Genomic DNA, 14341 nt, shown 5'->3' on the forward strand with positions numbered 1-14341 from the left:
TTCAGTGATAGAACAACTTTTAACTGGACAAATTGTACTGTTGCTGCAACCTGAGCAGCCTCCTAGCTGCTACAAGCACACTCTGAAAGTGGCGGTGGAGGGTAGAGCACACAGCCCCGCCCCTCCCCCTGCCTGCAGAAGAGTGTCTGATACCGCTTTTCAACCACATGGGGGAGCTGTAAGTCATTTTTACATGGAAACTACATAGTGTTGCTTTAATTAAAATGTACACTAATTTCTGAATACATTTATACACAAATCTATTTCTATTTCTTCCCAGACACCTAGCAGCTCTTCTGTTTGATTTATTTTGGATGTTTTTGCAACAGAAAAAATGTTGCAATGACAAAGTAGCTAAATGGTAAAAAAGATATCACAAAGCCTTTCATGAGTTTGAAGAGACTTAGGGAAATATAAGTGGACGAAGTCGGTTATACGACACACTTCTTGCTGCCGATTGGTGGCACTATGACCATGACTCACAACAGTCAAATCAATATGATCAGATGCCATCACCAAACAGCTCAAGTTTTATCAAAATTTCTCAATAAATGCAGAAGATTAGACATTTCTTGTTTCCTCTTTAGCCAATTATAGGTCTATTTCACAGCGTGACGTGTACAGCCGGAGTAGGGTCAAATCTTTTCCGGTTAATGCGCTAGCGTCATCTACCTACGGTACGATAGCGGAGACAAAAGGCGGTCAGGCATGAACAGTGCTAGTTATGTTTCAATTAAAAAATAAATAACCTGTATTTCTCAATACTGCACACATCAATAGCAAAACGTCTTAGTTTATCGCATACTATGCTTTCCAAATTTTACATGGAGCAACTTAAATCATGCCAGATATGGACTTAACAAGACGTGTTTGTTGTGTACAGGAAGCAGCAAATGTATGTGTTAACTGTTGGCGAATAAAACTGAAGATTGATTTCTGTCTATTTTTTTTTACCTGGATATGTGTCCTATGCCGGGTTTGCTGTTAGCTAATGCATGCAAGGGCAGCTGAAACATTTTTAATCCATAATGTACTCAAATGTGCCATCTGGTGTAGTAGTGCAAGCAGTGCTACAGCATGTTTACCGTTTTATTACAAGATCATGTATATGTTGGTGTTTGAGGTAAAATGTTGTGTGAGCTAAAGAAAGTGATGCCAAGAATCACAACTATAATTAATCATAATGTCCATGACTATAAGATGTCAGTACAAAAATTATGCATTTTAAACCACATGCTATTAATCCTAGCAGCAGAGGGTGTTACTGTTGCTATGGACATGGAGACAACTAATACATTGAAAACCACTGGTTGTTGGTTATTCTAGTTGTTGAGAACAATATGTGTACTAAGTTTTGTGTATGCGGATACATCCATGTCTGATTATGCACTGTCTTTTGCGCTCAAGCCCTAAACCTTGACAAGAAAATTATGTTTCACCATAATGAATCTACAACACATTTCCAAGAACTGAAGAAGCCTTTTGTGCAGATGACAGAGTAAATTAAAATAAGCATGTGTAGACACAGTACTTACATGTAGTATTTCCAGTCTCTATAGGTGCGCTGACTTGATACTTCAGCCACTCACTTGCAATCTGAAAGGCTTCATACGGGACAATACAACAAGCCTGGCGAACTGCTTTCCCCTGCAGTGCCCTGAAATCTATGCACATTATTAAAAAACAAATAAATAAATAAAGATTTTATTCAATAGAAATCACAACAAACATTTGAGCCAAATGTTGCAGCCAAAAATGACAAACATGAATACAGTATAGATTTTGTAACCTAGACCAATATTTTCACATTTTAGTTTCTTAGATTTTGATTTAGTCTTAAGAATGCAAATGTTAACGTAAAAATGTATAGTGCAATTGTCTAAAACTGCATTTTTATATATATATATATATTTGCTTACCACATTGTTTGATTTGTTTTCATTGTTACACAAGATACACACCTAGATGTGTGTATGTTAATTGTTTTAAGTGTTTGCCAACCTAATATCTAGCATTATGTATTATATAAAGTGCAATATAAGTAAAGGTGACTTGACTACATACCGGAGCACAGTTGGCTTTAAGAGCGTATTTCTGCAAGACAATGGACTGAACACATTTAGTTTCATTTGATGTCCTGCCACTAGGAACATTTTTATATACTACTAGTCGGATGGTACGTTTTCAGTTTTAGTGCAAAAACACAATTGGTCTGATTGATCAAATTTAAAGTGGTAAGGTTCTGCGTCATCTCATTGTCATAAACTAAAACTGAGATAAAAATGTCACTGCTGAATGTTTTAGTCTCGTCATTTTCTAAAAAAAAAAAAAAAAAAATGGTTGATTACATTAAACAAGGAACAAGTTACTAACCCTAACTATAACTCACAATTAAAGGCGGAGTTAAAATCTTCATCACTGTCAAAGTCCACTCTGGAGAATTCACAGCCTTGATTATCATTTCTGGAGGGAAATCCAGTCTGTAAAAAGTAAACAGAGCATTTGTATCACAGCAATTACCCAGGATGTTCTGCCTCAAGAAAACATACGGTAAAACCTACCTTAACAAGATTGATTTTTGCGGCATTTAAGTATTTAATGGCCATTTGGACAACTACAGGATCTTTTGATAAAATCTCATGTCGGAATAGGTTGCCCCATGTGAGTTGGGTGGAAGACCTCAGAAACTGTTTTAGGAATAAAAGGAAGAATAAAACAAAATATATGTTATTTTTAAAAATGAATGGGTTAACACAATAAGCGTATAATGAGTGGCTGTAATGCCGTCACACCTGGCTTGGATGGGTAGTAAAGGACAGAAGTGCTTCCATAAATTTATTCAGGTTGACAGGAACTTTCACTTTAACATCATAACCCTAAAAAGAAACAGAAACATCTCTTGCATGTTCTCAAAAGATTAAAAAAAGTGTTTATTAAGTTTTTAGCTCACCACCAAAGAGCAGAGTTGGCTGCCAAGGGCACAGAGAACCTGACACAGCCTCTTTAAAAAAGCATATTTTCTTTCCACGATCCCATTTGATGATCTAAATTGTAAACATGAAAGTGTTGCAAAAATGTCTCATCACAATTAAATAATTTAAATACACAAAAGGTATAATCAGGGGTGCACATAACCGGTGCGTATTTAAAATAAAAAAATGTGCCCAAGACACTGCTCCAAAAAGCCGCTTTGTGTACCAACATTGCTGGAATTTTGTTACGTAGTCACTGGCCGGATTGGCCAATTTATATATTTAAGGTTTTAATACTTTACTCACATTGTGTGATAAGTTTTGTTTGCGCGCACCTCTAAAGCGCAAGCGCGATTCGCATCTCAAAAATGGTAAAAATTTAACAAATGCCAACAAAGTTTGTTTTCTTGCACTTGAGCGGACATTTTAAAACAGAATTCTCTGATTTATAGCAGTAAACGGCTTTTACACATTAAAGGAACACGCCCACATTTTGGGCAATTTATAGCGAAGCACTGCTACTCCGCCCAAGTAGCAGTGCTTCGTCTTCTGAGAATATAGTTCCCAGTATGTATACTGTTAAAAGATGGCTGTCTCTCATATGACCTTGTTATTTGTACACAGTGTGACAATACAAATCACAACATATAAATAGGAAAATGTTTGTTATTTTCTCACTTATTGGGAGCAGTATGCTAGCTGGAGCCATTCACTTCCAGTCTTTGTGCTAAGCTAAGCTAACGGGGGCTGCGTCAGACAGAGTTACAGCACGCACGGAGATGAGAAAGGTATGTATGGACTTATCTTACTCTGGGGGATACGGTGAATAAGCTAAATTCCCAAAATGTTCCTTTTAATTAAAACAAGCAGTTGAGAAATAAAATGCCTGTGTAACAATATATTGGATCCATGCATTTAAAGTGACACTACACCCATTTTTAGAGTAAAAACCTGAAGCTGTTTTTAATGTTAATCAAACCACAGACAAAGAAAATCATAATTTTCTTGTCTTGACTGAATAACTTTTGTAACTTTAATAAGGATTAATCCAATACAAAGTAAAGACTATGCAGTATTATCTGATTACTTTATTTAGTTTCTGTACTCTACCTGAAAATTACAGACCAGCCTGAAAACATGAACAGCACTGTTTATTTCATTTGTGCTATTCCTCATAATTTGGTTATTTTTATTAATGACGAAAAAACAAAGAACGGCACACTGCTACTATGGCTCTCAATATTTATTATTTAAAAGACAACGTTTCGACCAAAAAGGTCTTTGTCAAGTCAAACACATATTTTTTAAAAAACATCATGATTTAACAACTCTTAAGAATTAAACACACCTGATATCATACAATCAGACACACCTGATACTACTAATTGGCTCTAAGTGAATAAACCTCAAAACACCGCCAAGGCAAACACAAAAAAGAGAGGAAAATTTTTCAAAAATATTATACATATCAACAGAATCACAAAAAAGGTTTCAAATCAAAGTCCAAGTTTAAACCCTTAGGAAATAGGGTATTAAGTGTATAGATATAAAAAGCCTCCCTCTGTAACAGAATTTTATCAATATCGCCACCCCTTCTGGGTATTCTAACATGTTCAATTCCAAAATAACGAAGAGTCGACAAATTGTGTTTCAAAGCATTGAAATGTACAGCAATGGGGCTTTTTTGATCATTTAGCCGTATATTGCTTCGATGTTCAGCAATACGCGTTTTTAAACAACGCTTTGTTTTACCAATGTATGCCAATCCACAAGGACATTTTATCATGTAAATTACATTCTTAGTGTTACAGGAAATAATTCCCTTTATCTTGAGTTGTTTTCCAGAATGGGGATGGCTAAAGGTTTGACACTTGGTTGTAAAATTACATTGAGCACATTGTCCACATCTATAATTACCATCAGGAACCGAAAAAGGATTGATCGAACGTTCCGATCCCCGATCGGCTCTAACAATCATTTGCCGTATATTAGGGGCTCGTTTATAAACAATTCTTGGTGGCTCTTTACAGACTTGTTTCAAGGATGGATCAGAACTTAAAATGTGCCAATGCTTGCGTACTACATTGGCCAACTCATAGCTTAAGGCAGAATATTGAATGATACACGATAACCTGTTGTCGGTTGATTTTGACGCTGTTCGAATAAGACACTCTTTTTGATCATTATTTTCAAAACGTGCCACAGCTTCTTTGACCCATGTATCGGCATAACCCCTTTCATAAAATCTTTGACACAAGTCTTTACATTGGGTTTCATAACTTTCCTTATGAGTACAAATCCTACGGATCCTCTTAAACTGGCTAATCGGAAGGCTCTTCTTTAGATTCGTCGGATGAAAACTCTGACCATGTAAGATGGTATTTTTATCTGTAGGTTTTCTATACAGATCGGTCACTAGTCTAGTGTCCTCTTTTATTATAAGTAAATCCAAAAAACTAACCTGAGATACATTAAACTCTAAGGTGAATTTCAGATGTTCACTGCTTCGGTTTAAAAAAAGATGAAAATCAAGTAATTCACTCTCCGAGCCACACCATATGAGAAAAACATCATCAATGTATCGACGCCATAAAAAGATATTCGACAGAAAGGAATTAACCATAGGATTAAATACAAAGTCGTGTTCAAATTGACCCACATAGAGATTGGCGTAATTAGGGGCCATAGTGCTCCCCATTGCTGTTCCCTTAATTTGTAAAAAGTATTCATCTTTAAAGATAAAGAAGTTTTTTGTCAAAACCAATTTAGTAAGTGTCTTTAAACAATCAATACTAGGACTCTTATTGCTGTAACCATCACGTAGAAAAAAATCAATAGCTTGTATGCCACCATCATGTGGTATGTTGGTATATAGGGACTCCACGTCTAGTGTCACCAATAGTACCTGATTATGAGGTAACATAATGGACTGTAATATTTTAATCATATCCATAGAATCCTGTACATAGGAAGGAAGACCCTGGACATAAGGTTTCAGAAAAAAATCAATAAATACCGACATTTTTTCTGTTAGTGAGCCCATACCAGCAATAATAGGTCTACCTGGTGGTTTTGTCAAATCTTTATGTATTTTTGGTAAAATGTATATCACAGGTGTAGTCGGGTAATCCACTTTTAAAAAATCTAATTCCTTTTTAGTTATATCACCACTTGTCAAAAGACATTGCAATGTTGTATGAATTTCATTCTTAAAAGTAATAGTTGGATCACATTTCAATTTCTTATAAAAAGATACATTTTCCAATTGTCTATAAATTTCTTGATCATAGTATTGTGTATCCATAATTACAATCGAGCCTCCTTTATCGGCAGGTTTAACAATTATAGAACTGTCAGTTTTTAATTCTTGTAAAGCATTTCTTTGGTCTTTAGGTAAATTATTAAAAGTCACATATTCTCGTTTTTTATTCACAATTTGTCCCACGTCTCTTTCAACCAATCTACAATATGTTTCTAATGAATGATTTCGGTTCTTAGGTGGAATAAATGTAGATTTAGCACGGAAAGCTCGAGAGTTAATTAATGGATTGCTTTGACAAATATCAGATGGTGCATTTGTAGGATTTCCTATATGCATCACAGGTTCCAACTGAACATTACTCGAGAAAAATTCCTTAAGTCGTAACGTCCTAAAGAATTTTTGAAAATCAACATAAACTCCAAAATCATTACAATATGTAGTGGGAACGAATGATAAACCTTTTTCGAGGGCTTGTACACAATCAGATGACAAAACTTTACTAGAAATGTTCACTACATTATGACAAATCAATGGAGAAGTTTGTGACGAACCGAAATCATTCATTAGAAACATATTGTAGATTGGTTGAAAGAGACGTGGGACAAATTGTGAATAAAAAACGAGAATATGTGACTTTTAATAATTTACCTAAAGACCAAAGAAATGCTTTACAAGAATTAAAAACTGACAGTTCTATAATTGTTAAACCTGCCGATAAAGGAGGCTCGATTGTAATTATGGATACACAATACTATGATCAAGAAATTTATAGACAATTGGAAAATGTATCTTTTTATAAGAAATTGAAATGTGATCCAACTATTACTTTTAAGAATGAAATTCATACAACATTGCAATGTCTTTTGACAAGTGGTGATATAACTAAAAAGGAATTAGATTTTTTAAAAGTGGATTACCCGACTACACCTGTGATATACATTTTACCAAAAATACATAAAGATTTGACAAAACCACCAGGTAGACCTATTATTGCTGGTATGGGCTCACTAACAGAAAAAATGTCGGTATTTATTGATTTTTTTCTGAAACCTTATGTCCAGGGTCTTCCTTCCTATGTACAGGATTCTATGGATATGATTAAAATATTACAGTCCATTATGTTACCTCATAATCAGGTACTATTGGTGACACTAGACGTGGAGTCCCTATATACCAACATACCACATGATGGTGGCATACAAGCTATTGATTTTTTTCTACGTGATGGTTACAGCAATAAGAGTCCTAGTATTGATTGTTTAAAGACACTTACTAAATTGGTTTTGACAAAAAACTTCTTTATCTTTAAAGATGAATACTTTTTACAAATTAAGGGAACAGCAATGGGGAGCACTATGGCCCCTAATTACGCCAATCTCTATGTGGGTCAATTTGAACACGACTTTGTATTTAATCCTATGGTTAATTCCTTTCTGTCGAATATCTTTTTATGGCGTCGATACATTGATGATGTTTTTCTCATATGGTGTGGCTCGGAGAGTGAATTACTTGATTTTCATCTTTTTTTAAACCGAAGCAGTGAACATCTGAAATTCACCTTAGAGTTTAATGTATCTCAGGTTAGTTTTTTGGATTTACTTATAATAAAAGAGGACACTAGACTAGTGACCGATCTGTATAGAAAACCTACAGATAAAAATACCATCTTACATGGTCAGAGTTTTCATCCGACGAATCTAAAGAAGAGCCTTCCGATTAGCCAGTTTAAGAGGATCCGTAGGATTTGTACTCATAAGGAAAGTTATGAAACCCAATGTAAAGACTTGTGTCAAAGATTTTATGAAAGGGGTTATGCCGATACATGGGTCAAAGAAGCTGTGGCACGTTTTGAAAATAATGATCAAAAAGAGTGTCTTATTCGAACAGCGTCAAAATCAACCGACAACAGGTTATCGTGTATCATTCAATATTCTGCCTTAAGCTATGAGTTGGCCAATGTAGTACGCAAGCATTGGCACATTTTAAGTTCTGATCCATCCTTGAAACAAGTCTGTAAAGAGCCACCAAGAATTGTTTATAAACGAGCCCCTAATATACGGCAAATGATTGTTAGAGCCGATCGGGGATCGGAACGTTCGATCAATCCTTTTTCGGTTCCTGATGGTAATTATAGATGTGGACAATGTGCTCAATGTAATTTTACAACCAAGTGTCAAACCTTTAGCCATCCCCATTCTGGAAAACAACTCAAGATAAAGGGAATTATTTCCTGTAACACTAAGAATGTAATTTACATGATAAAATGTCCTTGTGGATTGGCATACATTGGTAAAACAAAGCGTTGTTTAAAAACGCGTATTGCTGAACATCGAAGCAATATACGGCTAAATGATCAAAAAAGCCCCATTGCTGTACATTTCAATGCTTTGAAACACAATTTGTCGACTCTTCGTTATTTTGGAATTGAACATGTTAGAATACCCAGAAGGGGTGGCGATATTGATAAAATTCTGTTACAGAGGGAGGCTTTTTATATCTATACACTTAATACCCTATTTCCTAAGGGTTTAAACTTGGACTTTGATTTGAAACCTTTTTTGTGATTCTGTTGATATGTATAATATTTTTGGAAAATTTTCCTCTCTTTTTTGTGTTTGCCTTGGCGGTGTTTTGAGGTTTATTCACTTAGAGCCAATTAGTAGTATCAGGTGTGTCTGATTGTATGATATCAGGTGTGTTTAATTCTTAAGAGTTGTTAAATCATGATGTTTTTTAAAAAATATGTGTTTGACTTGACAAAGACCTTTTTGGTCGAAACGTTGTCTTTTAAATAATAAATATTGAGAGCCATAGTAGCAGTGTGCCGTTCTTTGTTTTTTCGTGATTTAGTGTTTTTGTGAGCGAGCACCTGTCTCAAAATATTTTTGGATGTGCACACATTCTACTCTTTATTTTTATTTTTATTAATGACCATTTACTTGTCTTTAACAAGATTTGAAATTTATATGAATTAGACTAGTAGTTATTTATAAAGGTAACATGGGTGAAAAACAATAACCAGGCATATTTTATTTTACGTACATTATCGTCTACCATGCTTTAACCAAATAGATATGGTGATTAGTCATGAGATTAGTGATGATGACAGCATGCAGGATGTCTGTGCTATGAATAGTGTCAGTACCAAGCAACATCTCCAGATGCTCCTTTGATAACCAGGACAAAAAAAAGATATGTGCACCCCTGGATATAATTTCTAAAAAAAAAAATGTTTACTCACTGGTTACATAGGGCTGCCTCATCTGCAGACCTAAGTTTAAAAAATAAAGTCCAATTGTATGCAATCCTCAAACAGTTCAATTATTACAAGTTTTTCGAGCACGTTAAGCAGCTCACTTACTGTGCAGCAGACAGGATGTAATTCATGGCAGCTTCATCAAACAGCACCATGAATGGTTGCCTTTCCTCCAACTTACCCTGCAGAAGTACAACTCACTTAAAAAATGTTTTTATCTAAACAGTGTAACAAACAAACAAACAAACCCTTTCCTTATGCCACTGAATAGCACTGTAAATAATTATATTATAGCCTACTCAAATCACTTTTCAATTTAGTAACATAATAAAGTACTCATGAACATCACCTGAATCATTTTAATTACAGATGATGTGTGAAAAACTTAAATTATGGTCAGCTCCTTACAAAGACCTTAAAGGAGGCTTTAGTAGATGATTATAGCTCCTCCTAAGTCACATGGACAACTTTTAATGATACATTTATGGTCCATTAAAAGTTTATTGTTCATTTTTTTTATGTTACCAGCTCAACAACTTTTAAAATTTGCACTTTTATCACATGAAAAAGATCAGCTGGACTCATCAAAAGTTTCAATAAAACACATAAATTATTCAAAATACAGAAGACAGGCCACATTTACTCACTTTCCTACTAATGGCAATGAGAAGACACTCTGCAGCCTCCAACTGAAGCTCAGGCTCACTCAGTAATAAGCACAGGACCTCCACAAGACGGCAGTTATCATTGGTGATGTGGCCTATGGCTACCCAATCAATATACCCAGCTAGAGTATTGAGAGTAGCCACACTGACTCGCAAGTGAGCTTTCACCTGTGAATAAGACCAAGACAGGTAAAAAAAAAAAAGAAATGGTGGAAAAAACTACAGTATATATCTTATCTATAGAAATAAAATAAAAAACAAAGTCCAACTCACCCTTGATTCCTGACCAACAACACTTTTCTGCAAAACAAGAATACAGCCATTAAAATTGTGAATATCACAGCATGCAGCAAAATATAAATACATTCAAACATGCAATGAGCTCATGGATTTCTTAAAAACTAACCAACTTCTGGTGTTCATTCACATGGCGTTGTAATATGCTGAGGAAGAAGGCAAAGATGCTGTCCATATTCTGTGTAAGGCTATGCTGGATATCTCGCCGTCTTTGAAAAGGTAAGGTCTGAAACGTGATCACATCCTCAGCTAACCGCAGCAGGACAAGCATCACAAGTTCTGTCTGAACATGCTAAAAAGAATAAGGGGATAACTTTAAAATCATATAAACCAGAGCCAAGGAAAATTTGTCATGACAATGCTTATTTCAAAACAAGAATGTTAAAGTATCCCTGTAGCTGATCATTTTATCACTTAAAAAAAAAACTCATTTTTGAGCAACATAATAGCATATGTAAAAGTTTTTCCTGTGACAGTAATTTTGCACATGCTATAAAACTGCTTGAATGTAATTCCATTATTAAGCATACTCAGATATTTAAATGTGCAAATTAGTCCCACTTCCATCCTGTCATACTCATAAATAGATGCTAATTTCGGTAGTTTCAGACACATGTCAACTCCCGAGTCCCGTTTAACAATGCATACGTAAACAAACTGTTTTTAGCACTGATGTTAGCAGGTTAGACCATTACACACTGCATGTGAGTTTAGCACGTGTATGTTCAAATGTGATGATGTGATTTTGACGCATAGATATGTGCACTAGATGTCTCCTTGGCTACGACAGTTCATTGGACCGAATGCGTCAAATAGAGCCGCCATCTTGAAACAGGGGAACCCCGCATCAGCGTCATTGTAGGCAATGGTGTAACGTTAATAAAATCAACATAAATCGTCATGAACGCGATTTTCTTGGTTTTCTTTTGGTTCATTTCAACAGTCAGACATAAAAAAATAAAAATTTGGATATTATGAAAATCTACTTTAATTTTTCTAACTACTATAATGCATAGTTGTAGTAGGCCTAACATCCATACGCAGCACAAAAGTCCGCCATCATCCATGAATTCGAAGTACAGGCTACTTCCTATGACAAGACCCCTGTTCCAAGATGGCGGCGTTTTTGACGCATGCTTAGAACACCAAGGCGACATTCTAGTGTATATATCTATGATTGTGATGTAGCAAACCAATGCGATTCCAAACCATGAAAAATAATGTCTTTAGAAAACGCAAATATTATGAATAAAATACTCAGCGATGGTGCTGAATGACAAATTAAGCATATTAAAAACACTACATACCCTACTGAAAAATCCAGCTTATGCTGGTCTTAGGGGGATTTTTGCAGTAGGGATATAAATAACAATAAAAACTTCACCACAGTGGGACTTTAACAATCCTGTGCTACAACTACATCATCATCCATGTGACTAAAACCCCTTGAGATACCCCCAAAGCGGTCAGCTCCACCATCTCCGTGAGCATTTCAGGCCATTGCTGTGGCCACTCTCTTTTAATCATCTCAACTACAATTCGTGACAGGGCATCCTTTATGTGACATTCCTCCTCCAAAATCGGATGCACACCCTGAAACGGGATACAACACACGTGAGAAAGAAATCTCCTTAGAGCATGCATAAAGATTTTTAAGAAATACATTTCCATGATGCTCACGTTTGATACCAATCCCATTGTGCAGTTTTTCAACTGGACCTTTTCGTGCAGTGACATGTTATTCCACTGAAACCTATTAGTGGAAGAAAGGTTTATATACTTGTATGATCTGATATGCATGTTAAGATTTTAGACACTTACTTGACCACATGTTCCAGTATTTGCAAGCCAAAGTGTCTGACCACTGCAGTCTGGGATTTCTCTGCTAGCCGAAGACCACACTCAATACTGAAGGGACATTTCTCTTTAAACTCTTCAATAAACTATAAACCAAGGAGATCGTTTAAAAACATTTCACAACCTACAAACTACATATGCTTATCTGAAGCATATAAAGTGTTTTGCCTGTTAAACATCTCATATAAAAAAAAGAAAAATATTCTCTTATTCGTGTCCATAACATTAGTTATACATCAGCATTTATAGCTGCTTTAGCTGCTTATGCAACAAGAATAAGAGAAACATAAGACACAGGCTACAATTAGCTGAGGTGCAAAAACGATGCTTTTTACAACTGGCTTCAATATGTATTTATGAACGACTAAATTCATAATGTGTCTTTCGCACAAGACGATCATTTAACGTTACCTTAAGGGCCTCCAGGCGGTATCTTTGGCTGGCTTCTGCATCCATCATAACATTAACAGCTTTTACAAGCTCGTCACACATTTTATACACGGCTTCCGACATGGCTTTCAGGAAAGAATATTAGCTTTTAAAACGTGTGCGTACGACTTTCTGCTCTTTCAGCATATATGTATCCTCACTACAAAAACGTGGTTAGGTTGATGCCTGTGGAACAAAGACTATAGCCATTAAGACCACGCATCGGATTGAGTATGATGTGGAAAAGTGCATCGCTCACTGCGACCGCTCTCGCTCCAATAGTATAGTCCCGCCTAACGTGTTCTTCTTCTTTCTAGTGTTAAAGGATTAAAGCTGCTCCGATACGTCAACGGCGCCACCTATTGACCCGGGGGAAAGTGCCACGAATAGAAGTGAATAAAGTTGCGCTTTTTTGGATTTAAAGCACAATAACGTTTACATTTATCAAAAAATAATTCATATAAACCTTATTCCTAGCCAAAGGATATCTGATATTGGAGTTTAAGGGGATGTGTGGAATCTGTACTAATAACTACTGTTATGGTCTGAGAGTTGAAACTGCGAAATTCACCCATTGGTTTAAAAATTATAAAAGCTCACGCATGTCATATAAAGATTTCGTTTGTGATGATGTCCCTAATATATAGCCTAATTTAATTGAATGTAACTAATAAAATAAAGTCATCGTGGGAATGGCTTTTGTCTTTAATCCCAACACATCAGGTTTTCCTGTTCTTTAGAGAACACATTTCCTCTGAAATACTGTGTAGAACAATTGTGCATGTCATATATCATATTAACTACACTGTTCATTTTACAAAAATGTTTACAGTTGTAAACGTTTTACTGCTATGTTTCCTAGCTCCAGTCCTCGTTGATGAATTGAATCGGGTGTTTTAAATGGGAAGACATATCCGGGGGGGACCGAGTGAAACATAACCCTTGTTCGACGTCATGCGGCTCCACAACAGAAGCTGATGACGTTAAAGTACCGCGAGAGCGATTCGAGAAACAATACGGAGAAGTCTAATTTGGACTTGCTCTCGCGGTACTTTGACGTCATCAGCCTGTCAGTTCTTGCGGCGCCGCATGAATCCATACGGGGCTATTCTATATAAGTATAATATAACTTGTTTTGGAGTTTTTTTGTATCCCATTTGCTATGAACACGTATTAAAACAGGATTTGAATGATTGAAAAGGGTTTATTAATGAAATTAGTTAATATAATATAGGTGTTTTTCAGAGTACTTCTCCGTACAAGCTCAACACATAAGGCTTGTTTGAGATGAGCAAATTCTGCGCAGAATCGATCACCGGTGATCAGCGCAAGATGCATTCCGGTTAGAAAAGTGTCCGACTTACGTCCGACTTGCTCTGATGTCATGCTGACGTGTACAAAATAACTCTCGCGATGGAGAGGCGGGCTCGTCGGATTCTACAGCCGAGCGCAGTTGCTCTCCACCGACTGCGTTGACGAAAAGCACGATGGGAAAAGACTTGCTGACGACACAGCTTAATGCTCATTTGCCCGGGAATGTCAGCTGATGACTTTTTAATTCTAAAAACTACACTTCCTGTAGTAGTTTTTATATTTATTCAAC

General features: G+C 36.0%; 1 protein-coding gene across 2 annotated transcripts in view; it reads right to left on the reverse strand.

Moving 5' to 3' along the window:
* The window catches only part of xpo5 (exportin 5), a 34792-nt gene extending 21795 nt beyond the window's left edge, over nt 1-12997 (reverse strand). For both annotated transcript variants that reach the window (XM_073812854.1, XM_073812853.1), the window contains exons 1-14: nt 12721-12997; nt 12274-12395; nt 12133-12205; nt 11908-12045; nt 10562-10744; nt 10429-10455; nt 10138-10323; nt 9596-9672; nt 9476-9505; nt 2951-3044; nt 2793-2876; nt 2562-2687; nt 2390-2480; nt 1536-1664 (exon numbers count right to left, since the gene is read on the reverse strand). In XM_073812854.1, coding sequence (XP_073668955.1) covers nt 1536-1664; nt 2390-2480; nt 2562-2687; nt 2793-2876; nt 2951-3044; nt 9476-9505; nt 9596-9672; nt 10138-10323; nt 10429-10455; nt 10562-10744; nt 11908-12045; nt 12133-12205; nt 12274-12395; nt 12721-12822 — 1462 coding nt within the window. In that variant the 5' untranslated portion in view covers nt 12823-12997. The remainder of the gene's footprint in view (nt 1-1535; nt 1665-2389; nt 2481-2561; nt 2688-2792; nt 2877-2950; nt 3045-9475; nt 9506-9595; nt 9673-10137; nt 10324-10428; nt 10456-10561; nt 10745-11907; nt 12046-12132; nt 12206-12273; nt 12396-12720) is intronic.
* Between the last annotated feature and the right edge of the window lie 1344 nt (nt 12998-14341).

This window comes from Paramisgurnus dabryanus, chromosome 20, assembly GCF_030506205.2.
Source record: "Paramisgurnus dabryanus chromosome 20, PD_genome_1.1, whole genome shotgun sequence".
NCBI lineage: Eukaryota > Metazoa > Chordata > Actinopteri > Cypriniformes > Cobitidae > Paramisgurnus > Paramisgurnus dabryanus.